Below are 16,396 nucleotides of genomic sequence, written 5' to 3' on the forward strand. Positions count from 1 at the left end.
CTTGGGATTCACTCTCTCCATCTCTCTCTCTCTCTGTCTCTCTGTCTCTCAAAAATAAATAAATAAATAAATTCTAAAAAACTTTTTAAAAAAACCTTGATTTCTATGCATTATGCACTATGAATACTTTTGCCATAATATCTATTGCCATAATAAATTTTTCTGTAGTATGTACATTATGATTTGATTTAGGAAACATTCTTAATTCTAACAATCTGGAGATGTGGCTTCAGTGTAAAGCAGAGTATCTCTGTGCTCACTCCCCTTCCATCTTTTCCAATTTCCCTTCGTTTTACATCTGCCTAGTTTTTGTCTTTTGACCAGTGATTCCAACTTCCCAGATAAACCAAACCAAATTCAATGTCAGTTTTCTTTCCAAAGACCATCTTTATTATTTCTCCAGGCTGAACACATCCCTGAACAATACACATATGTCAGTCTGGTGGCTTTGGTGCCACTTCTGCCTAGAATAAACTATGACAGTCACCGAAGGGGGGATGCTGAAGATATCTTGGGATCTCTCAGAGCAAACAGTCCCAAACAGAGTATGACATTGAAAATAAATAACAAAAATTAAATAATATAAATAAGTTGAAATTTAAGTTAAAAGAGTTCCAGAGTGTGGCTGTTTGGCAACAACCAGCCCACATGAGAGTTAGATGTGGAGGTTACAGCAGTGTTTCCAAGGCTTGGACCTCTGCTCCCTGGTCAGCCAACTGAGTTTCACTGGGTTCTCAAAGCTTCCAGGCCATTCAGGCACTCAGCTCCAAGTCAGTCACATATTCCTGGACCCAGGCTTCACTGGGGTCAGCACAGACCTGCCGGCCTCTTCTGGTTTGAAAGCTGTGGAGGGAGGTAGAAGGATTATATACTGAGGGATCCAGCAGGAGGATCTTGGGCCCAGTGTGGTCCCTCATCCCACTCTCTGTCCTGGGCAGCTCAGGGCATGACCCCTTCCCAGGAACCCTCTGCCTACCTCAGTCCAGAGATCTGCTCTCACTGACTCAGCACCCCCACCCCCAGGGGATCCCAATGACCACCTCCTTTTTCCCTCCCTTCCTTCTGGGCTGGGTTAACCCTCCCTGACTTTGCAAGACCCTGGCTGGGTCAGGTCACACTTCTGAGACCTGGGTCCTACATACTTATTGGCTGCAGAGGGCTGAGCCATTCCAGGATGGCACTTCTGGCCAGTCTATGCCCTTGGGTGCTGCCCCTACTCCAGACCCTCCCTGTCTCCCCAGAGGTGGGCAGGAGGACTGGCACTACTTACATAACCCCTGGCTTGGAGCATTGGCTGCTGGTCTCAAAGTAGTCGGCTATGAACTTGCGTGGAATCTGCTTGGAGACATAGGAGAAGCAGCAGGCAGTTGGGGTGTCAGCACCAACTGTGGGGGAAGAGAGAGAACAAGCCTGGATCACGGTTCCGAAGGGAAAGTGAGATCTGAGATTGGATCCCTTGAGATCGGAGGAAAACAGCTTTGCTCAGGGTGTGGGCTGGGGGACAGGGTCACTGGCAGGCACTGGGCATCTTTGCCTAGAAATACTCCTGCCTCTGTCCTGGTTTCTGTCTGTATCCTTCTTTCTCCTTGACTCTTTGTTGTGGGCTCTGTTTCTCGATGTGATCCAGACATCCAAACAGACTGCCCTCTTATCTCATCTCCCTCCAGAAATTTTGCCTGGTTCAAGAAGTTATCCCCCAGCTAAAGAGAAACTTTGGACATCTCTCATATGACGTCCAAGGGACAGAACTCCGGGGGACCTAGGGTGAATGAAGGGAAGAATGACCCCCACCCTGGGAGGTCACCAGATTGGATCTCGCCTCTTGCAAACTTATTTGTCTAGGTCCCTATTTTGCCATCTGTAAAATGGAACTGGAACTCCCCTATTCCACAGCTAAGACCCCTTTAATAAAGATGAAAATAAAAGTCTTGAAGAGAAAGGCATGATGTTTGGTAGCCCTTTGAGAAGTTCTCTATTTTCTCTTGGGGGCTCTTAAGGTCACAAGACAGAAATAGATGTGGTCCAACTGTGAGGACCGAGAATGGGGACAGCTGCAGCAGCAACACAGACTTACATGGTGCAGAGAAGACCTGACTGCAGAGGGCCATGGTGCAGAGGAGGATGGCGAGGGCAGCCCCAGGGACCTTCATGATGCTTAGTAGAAGATGGGGTGTGGCTCCTTTGTCTGCAGAGATGGATCTGGGTGCTCACTGCTGCCTGCGTCCTTCTGGAGGGTGAAGCCATCTCCCCCGTTCTTTATAGGCAGCCCTGGTGAAAGGGGAAATGGAATCCGGGGGTGGAGAGGGAAATTTTTAAGCACAGTGGTGTTGTCACGCTGAGTGTTGCACAAGTCAGGGTCCCGGGAGACCACAGGGGTTCAGGATATCCAAGAATAGCTTCTCTGAGCTATAAGTTTCAGCCTGCAACTCATGACCTATTCTGGTTTCTTGTGAGGAAATGGTTCCTCTCACCCCCCAACAACCATGAGCAGGAGGAGAGGGCTGTGTGTTGACCCAAGGCTATTCTTAGCAGGTCCCTTCCCATAAGAACTGATCTATATGTGAACTCTCCAGCCCTATCCTTCCCACACAGTTGAAACTTCTGTGCTTCCTCAGCTGCTCTGACTGCACGGTGCGGCAGAGGGCGGCACATGCCTCTCTTGGATGCAGGGAACTGCACTGAGGAATTCTCGCTAGGGAACTAGGAAGCATGAGGTCTTTCTCCAATGCCTGCAAAGTCATCAGACAGTCACTGAGTGACTAGAGGCACTGGGTTAACACTAGAAGAGGATCAGAAAGCTATATTAGATGTGGGTGTTAATATGTCAGGAGCCTAAAAAAATTTAGACCCGGTAACCTAGGAAATGTATTTCTAGAAAGAGTTCTAAAAAAACAAACCCAAACACGGAGGCATTTTGAAACATAAAGATATCTGGCTAAGCATCATTTAGGATTCTAAAAGAAGAAAACCTAAATTTTCCTCTATTAGGGAATGATAAAGTAAATGCTAGGTTGTTTCTTATTAAGTCCTTAAGCTGAATGAAGTGAAATAGCGTAAATATAACATCAGAAAAATTGTACAAGATGAAGAGTTATGCAAATATATGTATATACGTATATCCACATGTATATGACAAATATTTTAACCATATATATATATATATATAGGTTATATATGTAAACACTAGGCATGGAAAAAATAAAAAGATTGAGAATAAATGCCCCAAAGTATCAATAGTAGTTATATTTGTGTCTATGGTCTATAGGTGATTAATTTTCTTTTGTTTTCCCCTTTTTCTGGAATTTTTTTTTTCATTTCTTTTAAAAAGAAAGTGTATTACCTTCCTGGTCAGCCTATCAATTTATGAACACATTTTGTTTTAAAACATTTACCACATCACCATTTGGAAAGTAAGTTGTTATCGATTGTCTAATTTGAAAGAAAATTTTGATATACTAAAGTTTCTGTCCAATGGCCTTTGTTAAAGTGAAGTCTTGATTTCCATATCTCTGAACTATTTTAAGGAATCTGTGTGATATTTACATAAATAATGTCAAATTCAAACAGCTTTCTTATTCTTTCCAATTCATAATGTTAGTCATGTGAAAGGGTCGAGTTTCTCAACCAGATCTCTATATTTTTTCTATCTTTTATTATTTTATTATTATATAATTAATAAATGTAACTCAAATTTTATAATGAGAAATATTTAGTTATTTTTTTAATTAAAATAATTTTTTTTTAAGAGAGAGAGCACCAGGAGGAGGGAGTTATGAAGGCTTCACAGAAGAGATGGAACTTTGCTTGGGTCTTTAAAGGTACACAGGATTTAAACATATACGAATGAGGTGGCAATAGAAGCCAGCTGGTGCAGTCACAGGTGTGGGCTTGCTGGTTCAGAGGGAAAAGTGAGTGGTTCAGTGTAGCTGCTGTGTGGTGGAGCAAATATGGACAATGAAGCTAAACTGGGGTCAAACCAGGAGGGCTCTGAAGTCCCCCAAAAGGGACTAGAACAGGGGGGAAAGAGGATATAAGCAAAGCGAGATCACACCATAGGAATTCTGTCCTTCCTGTGTCTGTAAAGTTCCTGTTCTTAAAACACATGGTCTCTCTTTTTATCCTATCGCTACTATCGCTAATGCTCGTCCTGAGAAAGGCAAAGGCAAGATCAAGGACAATGGCAGGTTTCCCTGGGGCTTCAGCTTCTAAGTGTCTTCACTTGTTACTGTCAATTCCAAAAAAGGAGTCTATCACTTGTCTCATTGGAAACTCTAGACCACAGACAGTGCCTCTGCCTCACCCCACCCCATCTACCCCAGTCCTCAGTCGAAACCCTGAATTGCACTGCTTCATTCACTTCTTGGGGAACCCCCTTCAAACTTGTGACTCAGTTTCTGAGCATTGGATTCTATGAGTTGGGAGGGCCAGAAAAAGGAAATGGAAACTGCTGAATCAACCACTTTCCTGATAATGGGCCTTACTATTCACCTCTATAATTGTAGCACTCACCCCATTGCATTATACTTATTTATGTAATTTTCTCTCCAAATATTTAGACCATTTTAAAGAATTTTTTTTAATGTTTTTTGTTTATTTTTGAGACAGAGAGAGACAGAGCATGAAGGGGGAGGGGCAGAGAGAGAGGGAGACACAGAATCGGAAGCAGGCTCCAGGCTCTGAGCCATCAGCCCAGAGCCCGATGCAGGGCTCGAACTCACAGACTGCGAGATCGTGACCTGAGCCGAAGTTGGACGCTTAATCGACTGAGCCACCCAGGCGCCCCAACATTTAGACCATTTTAAACTGAATTCATGTCACATCTTGTTGGTTAATTTAAACCAAATGGTAGCCCATGATAATTATAACATGATGAATTATCTGTCTATTCCTTATACTTTTGTTCTTTTTAATAAAGGTACTTTACTGAATACAAAATTTTCTCTTAGTGTTGATATATTTGTAAGATTTTCCATATCAACCCCCAAATCAGAAAATAACCATTCGTCATATGTGCCTTTACTGGATTGGAAAATAATATACTTGTATACAAAGTATGTGCTTAATACGCATTTGTTGAACAAATAATATAAGGGGGCCTTTGGATGGTTGAATTGGTTGAAAGGGTCTTAGAAATTTCCTAGGGGGTAATTTGATGTCTCCAGGTGAAATGACTTTCCCAAGATCACACAGATGGAATTGGTCAGTTTTATATTTCACTGTCATTTAGCAAGGTATCTCCAATGATAACCACAATGCCTGACACACACTGGAGCTTAATATTTGGTGAATAAATGAATAATTTGGTGAATGAATGATTTGACTGACAGTGTGTGCTATGTCCAAAGTCCCGCTATGGAGCTGAAATACTAAAGGAAGGAAATAATCAGAAAGGTCATGGTGTTGAGGGATTGATCTTTGGTGGAACACCCAAAATTTCTGAGATGGTGGGGACAGAAAGTAGCTAGCAGTCAGCATGGTGGATCCTTCGATCTGGAGGGGCTTACCTGGTGTCCTAGATTTCTGGCTCATTCTAGTCTCTTGGAGGCCCTACCCCAGTTCAGCAGAGCATCCCAGCCACAGGTACAGGGAATCCTGGCTGAACAATTCATGTTCTGTAACATCACTGCCATGTCCTGCTCTGCTTACCTCCTCACTGCTTCCCATGCCCTGGCCCTGCTGCATTGGTTTCCTTCCAGTTTCTGGCTCTGTGGCTCTGCTTCCCTGGGCATCAGTCTCAGCTTGCTCTCTTCAGCAGCAGGGGCTCCATGGGTGGGTTCACTGGTAAGGATGAATTGTTTGACCCAGTCTTGGCTCCCTTTTTTCAGGTGTGGCCCCACCTTTTATGTAGGCAGAAGCTATATCCCCGGGGACCCCTTCTAGCATCCTAGAGAGACAACGTCTCATTGATGTAGCCCCTTGTTTCTGCAGCCAGACCATTTGCGGTCTTGAGATCTTCTTGTCATTTTTTTCTGGCCATTTTGTGTGTGCAGTAGATCAAGGCATACCTCTTAGTATTGGATTCGATCCATCCCCATCCCTCTACTCCCCCTTTTATATTGTCCACTCAGTAAAAAGTATCCTCACCTCCTGAACTTCCAAGCCAGAAACCTGGGAATCACCTTTGCCTCCTCCCTCCTCCTCATTTGCATCTGTTCAATCACTGACTCTTATATTGGAAATGAAGTATATCTGCTTCTCACTGTTCCTACTGCCACTGTCTTAGGTCAGGCCCTCATCATTTCTTGCCATGACAGCTGCAAGAGTGTCCTGTCAACTGTTTTTTCTTCCAGTTTTGCCTCTCTTTAATCTGTCCCATCATGTGGCATCCGAAGTGATTTTCCTAAAGCTCAAATCATCTCTATCTATCTCTGTTGAAAGTACTTCAAATACACTGCATTATTTCCAGCATGAAACAGAAGCTTCTCCTCTGTGACCTGACCCCTGCCTCCCTCTTTGGTCTGTCTCTTGCCACCTTCAGATTTCCTGAAAACTTAGGCTCCACCCTCTGAACTGCATGCAATTCCTTAAAAGTGCAGGCCTCTCCTCTGCTTTCTATGAATGAGGTGTCACCTTGTCCTGGGAAGTCACAGGACAGAGTGAAATCCTGTAAGTATGGGTACATCCCATCACAGCTGTGGAGATTAACAGTTACAGCAAATAAGGAAAGCCACTATTTAATTAATTCCCTTGATTTGCTAAGGAAAAGAGGAACCCATGGATTCCACTGTTCATAGACATGCAGAATGTAAAACTGAAAGACATTTTACATCATAATAACAGAACTTTGGTTTTTAAACTTTTAAGGTAAATTTATAATAAGCACATTTCCCTTATGCTCTGGAGGCAGACCTCCTTGGTATCATTTCTAAATCTGACATGTATTATCTGTGTGTTCTTCTGTAGGTTACTTACCTCTCTGTGCTTCATGTATGAAAGGGGATAATAATAGTATCTATTTCAGAGGACCCCTGAAGGACTTAGAATATGACTGACTCATGTAAGTGTTATGTAAGTGTTAGTTACTATTATCATTCTCTGAAATATTTTAGTTAATTTATTTCATATAATAAAAAAAAAGCACAGGTCTCTTGTTCTTTGCCTGATGAACCCCCACCCTACACTCTTTGCCTGGGTAATCATCCTTCAGATCTCAGCTAGATTTATAATAGAGAAAAGTTAGAACAACCTGAATGGGCTGACCTAAGTAACAGAATGGTTAATTATAAAAATGTTAATAAAATTTTGGTATATACATGCAATGAAATATCATGCATGCTAATTTTGAATAACTTTTGTGTTTTTAATGACATGGAAGAATAAAAGTGGGGTGCCTGGGTGACCTTGGTTGACCATCTGACTCCTAATTTCAGCTCAGGTCATGATCACAGGGTTATGGGATCAAGCCCCACATTGGGCTCTTCTCTGGGCATGAGGCCTTCTTATGATTCTCTCTCTCTCTCTCTCTCTCTCTCTCTCTCTCTCTCTCTTTCTCTACCCCTCTCTCCTGCTGCAGCTTTCTTTCTAAAAAAAAATATAGAGTAACAAAAATCAGATATATTAGTTCAAGAAAGAATATTACGTAATAATAGTAAAATACAAAATCATGTTCAGAATGCTGGGTACTTTTAGTTTTCTTATTTATGCCTTCTTATATTCTTAGTGACTATATATATTTCCTATTAAAAAAAAGAGCAAACCAATTTAAATTAAAAAAAAAAACAAAACTCAGGCATTGCTTTTTTTGACATTTTACCACCACTGTCCAAAGCATGTATTCCCAATGCCTGACACAGTGTCCATAATATAGTTGGTATTCAATACAGTTTTATTGAATTATTTTCTTCTCTTGTTGGATATTCTTTGTGACCAAACTAGAAAGAGCTTAAAACAGGTATATAAGCACTATTTGAAGGAAGAAAGATGCTTTGTAAGGAATACTAAAAATTTTCCAGACACTGGTGAGGTTTTAACTTTTTCTCAGGAATTTAACATCCCCTAAAGTCACTGACCTTCACCCTTGACAGCAAAAAGCAGGCTATGGTGGGTGATGAAGGCCCATTTCCTCTTTAAGAGGAGTGAGGCTGCTGGGTTATAGTGTGGAGAGTGACTGTCCTTGATGAACTGCTTCAACCAACTTCCTGTCCTACAGATTCCATCCTGAACCCTGCACCCTGGATAACTTTGTACTTGTTTCTTCAATCTACAATACAGTTTCTGTTCCATTTCCCCCAAGTGACTTGGCTACCATATTGGCAATACTGAAGGATTTACCCGTATTGGGTTATTATCTTGGCAAAGTGACCATCCAGCTCACCTTGGCTTTCCAGTCTCAATATTCACTCACAAGAACTTCTCGAGTTTCAGACATTCCACATCCTTGTGGCTTGTGCTCTTGGCCCTGACACCCAATGGTATCTCCAGTGCTCATGCATCTCAGTACTTTCCTTCTAGAGGGGCACAGAATGTTGGGATTGACTTCTTCTGTTTCCTGCTCATCAGCAGCTTTGTAATCTCTTCTGAGAGTCTGGTACCTTCTGAGACTTCCTACAAGTGTGATCTCAGAGGGTCACACCTGCAAAGGAAGTTTGGTTATCTCTGGACCAAGAGTTGGAAAACTTTGGATCTTGACACACATCCTGTATGACCTTGATTAAATCTTTTAATTTTTCTGGGTTTGTATTCCTAATCTGTACAATGACAAAACAGACTGGGATCAAATAAAACCATGGATGTGGATATGCTGGGGAAAATCAAAAGCATCAGGACCTTTGCAAAGTCATATTACTGCTGTGGCTAGTGGTCTTGCTTGTGGCCTGGGGAGGCTGGGAGGACAAAATGACAAAACAGATGTGAAAGTGCCCCAAATGGAATTATTAGCACAGTGCCATTCAAGGGTATAGAAGGAGAAACCACTAGGTTACCATGAGTGAGAGGAAGTGTAGGGCTTCCCCGTTTAGGAGCGAGGGGGTAGCCCAAAGAATGTATATGGAGCTCCTGGAACCATGGTTAACTCCTGCTGCCCCTTCTCACAACCCTGAGTTGGAAAAAGTTGAGTCCTAGAGTAGTATCCTTTATGGTAAAACTACTGAGTATGTGGGTTGAGCACAGAAGAAAGAAGAGAATTACACCCCATCAAGAATGGGGAATCACATTTTGGATACAGTTTTTCAGAATTCCCAGTTCCTTCTTACTTCATTTAGCTAAATGCAGTTCACATGCTGAGTCCATGTTACTTGTCACATCCCCTCCCACTAAAACTGGTAGTTTGGGCTGCCTCTGAACACTTATTAAGCAAGTGTTTATTGAACACCTACTGTGTACACAGAGATAAGCATAACATGGTTTCTGCATCAAGGAGCTCCCTTTTTAGTGAGAGAGATAACCAAATTAGATATGTTATAGGTGACATGATGGAGGTAGTTCTGAAGGAACACTGAAGGAAATATGGGATTCAGTTGTAAGAGAGGTCAGGAAAGGTTATCTAAAGAAGATGAGCACTTTTCTTTGTTGTGTATTCAAGAGGGATTTGTTCTCATTCCCTATTATTACTTAGAAATAGCCTCAATGTATAAGCCCCAGAGGCCATTGATTCAGCTAAACATATTGACACAAGCCTTTGTACTTTTGGTGTGGAATTTCGCTGGGTATGAACACAGCATTATTGTTGAGACCTTCATGAACAGAACATTTTACTTTCAGGAGCCAAATATCAAACCAAGGCTAAGAAGCAAAAGTCAACAGTCAAATTCATTGTGTGGCTCAATGCAGACTAATTACCCCTCCTTATCTATTACTATTCTCGGGCTGTTCCAGAGAAGACACCTTCATAATCCTTCCACAGCTTGAAGATCAGCACGCCCCACTCATTTAGACAGAGGACTCCATGTCAGGTGCTCCTTCTTAGTGCACAGTGGGGTTTAAAATTTTTCTGATGTTTATTTAATTCTGAGAGACAGAGAGAGACAGAGCATGAGTAGTGGAGGGCAGAGTCAGAGGGAGACACAGAATCTGAAGCAGGTTCCGGCTCTGCACTGACAGGCTGACAGCAGTGAGCCTGATGTGGGCTCAAACCCACAAACCTTGAGATTGTGACCTGAGCCAAAGTTGGACTCTTAACAACTGAGTCACCCAGGTGCCCCAGTGCACAGTGGGGTTTAGACTTGATTGGAAACCATTCATTTACAGCCAAGGGATGGCCTTATCCATCCTTTGGACTCTCTGACATTTTGTTTCTACCTCTGATGTGACACTTAGCTTATTTCATCTCATGGCATAGTTATTTCTGTCACTGTCAACATCATCACCAGACTAAGAAGTCTTTGAGGGAAGATCTAGGGATTCATTCAGCTCTGTCTGCCCTGACACACAGCAGATGACTAGTCAATTTAGTTGAATGGAAATTCCATGAGTAACAAAACCTTTAGTTTCTGGGGAACATAAGGCACATCCTCCTTCCCTTAAAGAAAGGTGCTTGATGCATGGACATAAAACTCCATCAACAAGGAGAGATCGCGAGAGATACTAGCATATGTGGGGATCACAGAACCTTAGAGTTGGGGAGGGAGGTCTTGATGGAGATCAGAACATTTGAAGAAAGATTTGCACTAGGAAGAGGACAGAAGGGATGGAAGAGAGAAGTACAGTTTGTGTGTGTGTAGGTGGTGGTGGTGGTGGGGTGATGAGGCAGGATGACATTGTACTTTATTTAGTGACTCTGAAGTACTCCAAGATGTTGTTCTGACCCCTCCTATCCCACACTTCTACAACATGCAGGAGACCTGGGTCTCTCCTTTTACTCTTCATTCTTCTTTCTCAGGGCAGAGGCAGGTAGCCAGGTGGGGCTGGGGGTGAGCAGATGGGTCAGCGTGGTTGAGCGGACCATGGATAAAGATCTTGATTCAACCACCCTAATTGTCCCTACTTATCTCACTGTATTACTGCATTACTGTATTCCTGGTCTTTGTAAACTTCAGGTGGTCACCTGCAGGTCAACAGCAGCTTCGCAACAAGGCAAGGATTTACATGGATGCAAGAAATTCCCTATGGATGCTTGGGGAACACCCATGTGCTTACATTACACATTTTATCCTTAACATGGATAAGCTCTTTGCTAGGTATATCCAATCTCATTTTACACTAGAGGGACATTCTTTATCTGGGTCTTCCAAACTTGATTCTTCCTGAACTTTTTTCCTTTTCTATTGTCAGTCCAAGAAAACATACTGAAATCTTTATTTCTTTTCTGTTTCCTTCTTGTTCTAGGACAGACTGACCCAAACCCCTTTTCTGATTTCAGCCCTAATAAGATGGGTCTTTGTGTGTGGCATGGCCCCTAGTGGTCAACATTTTCTCTCATTGTGGTCACATTTTATATTTGTCCTGGAGGCAAAACAGTGGAAATAAAATGGATTTTAGAATCAGATGAATCACAGTTCACATCTTGGTACTGCCACTTAACAGCTATGAAGCCTGGAGATAGTGAATTCTGCTCTGTGATCCTCATTGCCCCACGTGAATAATTACATTCCTGCTCAGGGTTACTGTAGGGTTAGTGTCATGTGTATGCGACAGCTTGGCCAGTGCCTGGCCTATAGTAAATCTCCAAAAAGTAGAACCTATAAATGTTTCTGAGTTGCCCTGCTGGGTCCTTCTGCGCACTCAATGCTGGACCCTTTATTTATGCTCAGGGAAACATACAGGACACTAAAGTCACTCAGCTCAGCAGAAGGAGGCCCAGGAATAGTACATGGAGTCCTGGCTGCCCTTTCGTTCTTAAGGCCAGGCTTGCAGCAGCCCTGGAAAGACTGTCATGAAGCCTCCAGTTTCTGAAGGTGCCAACCACCAAGAGCAGCATGGTTCTCATCTACAAGCCTCTTCTGGTAGGTGTGAATGTTTCATCCTTCCTCTTGGGTTTACAATTCTCTCCACAGTCTTGATTGCTGTCTTTGGTGTACCACTTCCCTCTATGGTACAGCCCACTTCTTCTCCCTTCCTCCCCCCACTCCTCCGTGATAACATAACACTGAGGAAGAGAAGTTGTGAAGAGCTCCTCACTCTCAGCTAGCTTCAGTTTCCTTATTGGCACCATGACATCATCTCTACCCTGGAAATTCCATTGCCTGCCTGTGCCTACAACTCTGTCCCAGGGCTCAGAGTTCCTATAAAGAGGGGTTCCCAACTCAGTATCAGCACAGAGCACAGTTGGGTTCTGAAGCTTCTGGGCTCTGCAGTCTCAGCTCCAGGAAAGCCTCTCCTCTGCCGAGACCATGAAACTCTGTGTGACTGTCCTTTCTCTCCTTGTGCTAGTGGCTGCCTTCTGCTCCCCGACGCTCTCAGCACCAAGTAAGTCTACTCTTCCAGCCATTACTTCTAGAGTCATGATGTAGGTAGTGCTGACTTTTCTAGTTAGGGCTGATCTAACAGTGGCATCTAGAGATTGGACAAAAGGGAGCTGGGAAGGTTTCCAAGTAGCCTGCTATTAAATGTAGAATCTAGTAAACAGTCAGTAATAGTCAAGTTCCTGTTTTCTTAAGAAATAGTAACCAGTAGACTAATTTAAGTAAGTTCCTGTCTCTTTCTGTGCCTTGGTTTCCCCATCTGTAAAATGAAGGAAGTTATACACATGCCCCAAGACTCAATCCAGCTCCAATCTTCTAGAATTCTTTCATGACATTCTCTTACAATCTTCTATTTAGAATAAGACTCCTACTTAGGGTGGGTGGGATTGGATACAAGGTACCATATTTTGGGATCTGGTAGCTCTACAGAGATGGCCACCGAATATCTATGATTAGAAGCCAAAATTAACAGGTCCTTGTAGAACTTCTATCTTACCCCTGCTTTTCTTTCCAGTGGGCTCAGACCCTCCCACCGCCTGCTGCTTCTCTTACGTCCTGCGGAAGCTCCCTCGAAACTTTGTAGTGGATTACTTTGAGACCAGCAGCCTCTGCTCCCAGCCAGCTGTGGTGTGAGTATCAACCCTGGGGCTGCTCTGAGAAGCAAGGGTGAAGGCAGGATTAGAAAGGGAGCTTGTTGGGGGAGGCTGGAATCAAGCAGTAGGGAGGCAGTTCTCAGGGCTGAATGAAGCTCTCCCAGAAGTCAGTGAGGATCAAGTCATGAAGTCACCTGCTGAGTTGTGGAGGGGGCTAGGTGGGAGCCAAGGGAGATGAAGGGAGTTTCTGGAGGAGGAAGGCCAGGAAACTAGGAAAAGTAAAAAAGATGGCAGGAAATGTGGGCTGATTTTTTAAACCATGCTTAGAAAAACATGTGGAAAAGTCATCGTTAAGGGCAATAGAGAATGAATGGGGAGATGTGTCCATATTAATTGCAAAACTCATTTGTTCTTAATCTGGGCAACCCAGAAGATGGAGCTAAATCCAGAGGAGAAGTAAAAGGAGTCTAGTTCTAGCACCACTCTAGGAAGGGTTTCCCATCTATTAGAGCTGTCCAACATGAACCATGGTCAAGCAAAGGAAGTTGTCTACTACAGGCAAGGTCCCATGGGATTCTAATCTGTCCATTCTTTGTTCCATAGATTCCAAACCAAAAGGGGCAGACAAGTCTGTGCTAACCCCAGTGACTCCTGGGTCCAGGAATACATGGATGACCTGGAACTGAATTGAGCGCTCCAGTCCAGGTGCAAGAGGTATCCAGGGAAGGTCACCTGAGTCGGACGTTTCTCAGTGAGACACATCTTCTCCACGCTCATGTTCTTCTCAGTAGCCGGTTCCTTCTCTTAATTTAATCTTATCATGTGCTGTATTATTGTATTTGGAGTCGTTTGTATTATTTGTTTTGCCAAAGGATACTTGTCCCCTATGGGGATGGTCCACCCTCACTCTTTCTCTGGTATTGTAGACATATGGATAATGCAGCTGATTCCATGTGTTTTCAAAATAAAATTTCTTTAAAAATGTAGACAATTTCTTTGCATTTTACTTTGATTTGGGGTGAAGGATATTGCCTGGTATTATGAATAGGGACAAACTAGTTTCCAAACACAGTAAGAATGAGCAATTACTGAATGCTTAATTGGGCTAAAATGTCTAAAGACATGACCTCATTCAACACTCTCTTTTATTTATTTATTTATTTATTTAAATGTTCATTTTTTAGAGAGAGAGAGAGAGAGGGAGAGAGAACGCGCGCGCAAGTGGGGGAGGGGCAGACAAAGAAGGAGACAAAGAATCTGAAGCAGGCTCCAGGTTCTGAGGTGTCAGCACAGAGCCTGACAGGGGACTCAAACTCATGAACAGTGAGATCATGGCCTGAGCTGAAGTCATATGCTTAACCGACTGAGCCACCCAGGCGCCCCTATTTATTTATTTATTTACTTACTTATTTACTTTTTAATTTACATCCAAGTTAGCATACAGTGCAATAATGATTCCAGTAATTCATCCCCTATGTATAACAACACCCAGTGTTCATCCCAATAAGTGTCCTCTTTAGTGCCCCTTACCCATTTAGCCCATCCCCCCACCCACAACCCCTCCATCAACCCTGAGTTTGTTCTTTGTATTTAAGAGTCTCTTATGCTATGTTTGTCCCCCTCCCTGTTTTTATATTAGTTTTGCTTCTCTTCCCTTATGCTCATCTGTTTTGTATCTTAAATTCCACATATGGTAAAGTCATATGATATCTGTCTTTCTCTTACTGACTAATTTCGCTTAGCATAATACCCTCTAGTTTCATCCACGTAGTTGCAAATGGCAAGATTTCATTCTTTTTGATTGCCAAGTAATACTCCATTGTGTGTGTGTGTGTGTGTGTGTGTGTGTACCACATCTTCTTTATCCATTCATCCATTGATGGTCATTTGGGCTCTTTCTGTACTTTGGCTATTGTTGATAGTACTGCTATAAACATTGGGGTGCATGTGTCCCTTCGAAACAGCATACCTGTATCCCTTGGATAAATACCTAGTAATGCAATTGCTGGGTCATAGGGTAGTTCTATTTTTAATTTTTTGAGGAACCTCCATACTGTTTTCCAGAGTGGCTGCACCAGCTTGCATTCTCACCAGTAGTGCAAAAGAGATCCTCTTTCTCCACACCCTTGCCAACATCTGTTGTTGCCTGAGTTGTTAATGTGAGCCATTCTGACAGGTGTCAGGTGGTATCTCATTATGGTTTTGATTTGTATTTCCTTGATGATGAGTGATGTTGAGCATTTGTTCATGTGTTGGTTGGCATCTGGATGTCTTCTTCAGAGAAGTGTCTATTCATGTCTTTTGCCCATTTCTTCACTGGATTATTTATTTTTTGGGTGTTGAATTTGATCAGTTCTTTATAGATTTTGGATACTAACCCTTTATCTGATATGTCATTTGCAAATATCTTCTCCCCTTCCGTTGGTTGCCTTTTAGTTTTGCTGATTGTTTCCTTCACTGTGCACAAGGTTCTTATTTTGAAGAGGTCCCAGTAGTTCATTTTTGCTTTTGTTTCCCTTGCCTCTGGAGATGTGTTGAGTAAGAAGTTGCTGCGGCTGAGCTCTAAGAGGTTTTTGCCTGCTTTCTCCTCGAGGATTTTGATGGCTTCCTGTCTTACATTTAGGTCTTTCATCAATTTTGAGTTTATTTTTGTGTATGGTGTAAGAAAGTGGTCCAGGTTCATTTTTCTGCATGTTGGTGTCCATTTTTCCCAACACCAGTTGCTGAAAAGACTGTCTTTATTCCATTGGATATTCTTTCCTGCTTTGTCAAAGATTAGTTGGCCATACGTTTGTGGGTCCATTTCTGGGTTCTCTATTCTGTTTCATTGATCTGTGTGTCTGTTTTTGTGCCAGTACCATACTGTCTTGATGATTACAGATTTGTAATACATTTTGAAGTCTGGAATTGTGATGCCTCCAGCTTTGGTTTTTTTTTTTTTTTTTCCGGATTGCTTTGGCTTGTCTTTTCTGGTTCCATACAAATTTTAGGATTGTGTGTTCTAGCTCTGTGAAGAATTCTGGTGTTATTTGCATAGGGATTACGTTGAATATGTAGATTTCTTTGGGTAGTATTGACATTTTAACAATAATCATTCTTCCAATCCATGAGCATGGAATATTTTTCCTTATTGTGTGTGTGTCTTCTTTAATTTCTTTCATAAGCTTTCTACAGTTTTCAGTGTATAGATTTTTCACCTCTTTGGTTAGGTTTATTCCTAGCTATTTTATGGGTTTTGTTGCAACTGTAAATGGGATCAATTCTTTGATTTCTCTTTCTGTTGCTTCATTATTGGTGTACAGAAATGCAACCATTTCTGTGCATTGATTTTATATCCCGTAACTTTGCTGAATTCATGGATCAGTTCTAGCAGTTTTTTGGTGGAATCTTTTGGGTATTCCATACAGAGTATCATGTCATCTGTGAAGAGTGAAAGTTTGACTTCCTCCTTGCTGATTTGGATGC

The 16,396-nt window shown here is 42.4% G+C and overlaps 2 protein-coding genes across 2 annotated transcripts; one reads left to right on the forward strand and one right to left on the reverse strand.

The window, feature by feature from the left end:
- Positions 1 to 374: 374 nt before the first annotated feature.
- LOC102959181 (C-C motif chemokine 3) lies at positions 375 to 2,260 on the reverse strand. The gene is made up of 3 exons (XM_007096039.3): positions 2,075 to 2,260; positions 1,271 to 1,385; positions 375 to 843 (listed from the first exon to the last, which is right to left on the reverse strand). The coding sequence occupies exons 1-3, from the start codon at positions 2,148 to 2,150 to the stop codon at positions 753 to 755; spliced, it is 282 nt and encodes a 93-aa protein (XP_007096101.1). The 5' UTR covers positions 2,151 to 2,260; the 3' UTR covers positions 375 to 752.
- Positions 2,261 to 12,015: 9,755 nt separating this feature from the next.
- LOC102958892 (C-C motif chemokine 4) lies at positions 12,016 to 13,917 on the forward strand. The gene is made up of 3 exons (XM_007096038.3): positions 12,016 to 12,342; positions 12,853 to 12,967; positions 13,535 to 13,917. Exons 1-3 carry the CDS (start codon positions 12,267 to 12,269, stop codon positions 13,620 to 13,622), a joined length of 279 nt encoding a protein of 92 aa, XP_007096100.1. The 5' UTR covers positions 12,016 to 12,266; the 3' UTR covers positions 13,623 to 13,917.
- Positions 13,918 to 16,396: the final 2,479 nt, after the last annotated feature.

Source organism: Panthera tigris, chromosome E1 (genome assembly GCF_018350195.1).
Source record: "Panthera tigris isolate Pti1 chromosome E1, P.tigris_Pti1_mat1.1, whole genome shotgun sequence".
In the NCBI taxonomy this organism is placed as follows: Eukaryota; Metazoa; Chordata; class Mammalia; order Carnivora; family Felidae; genus Panthera; species Panthera tigris.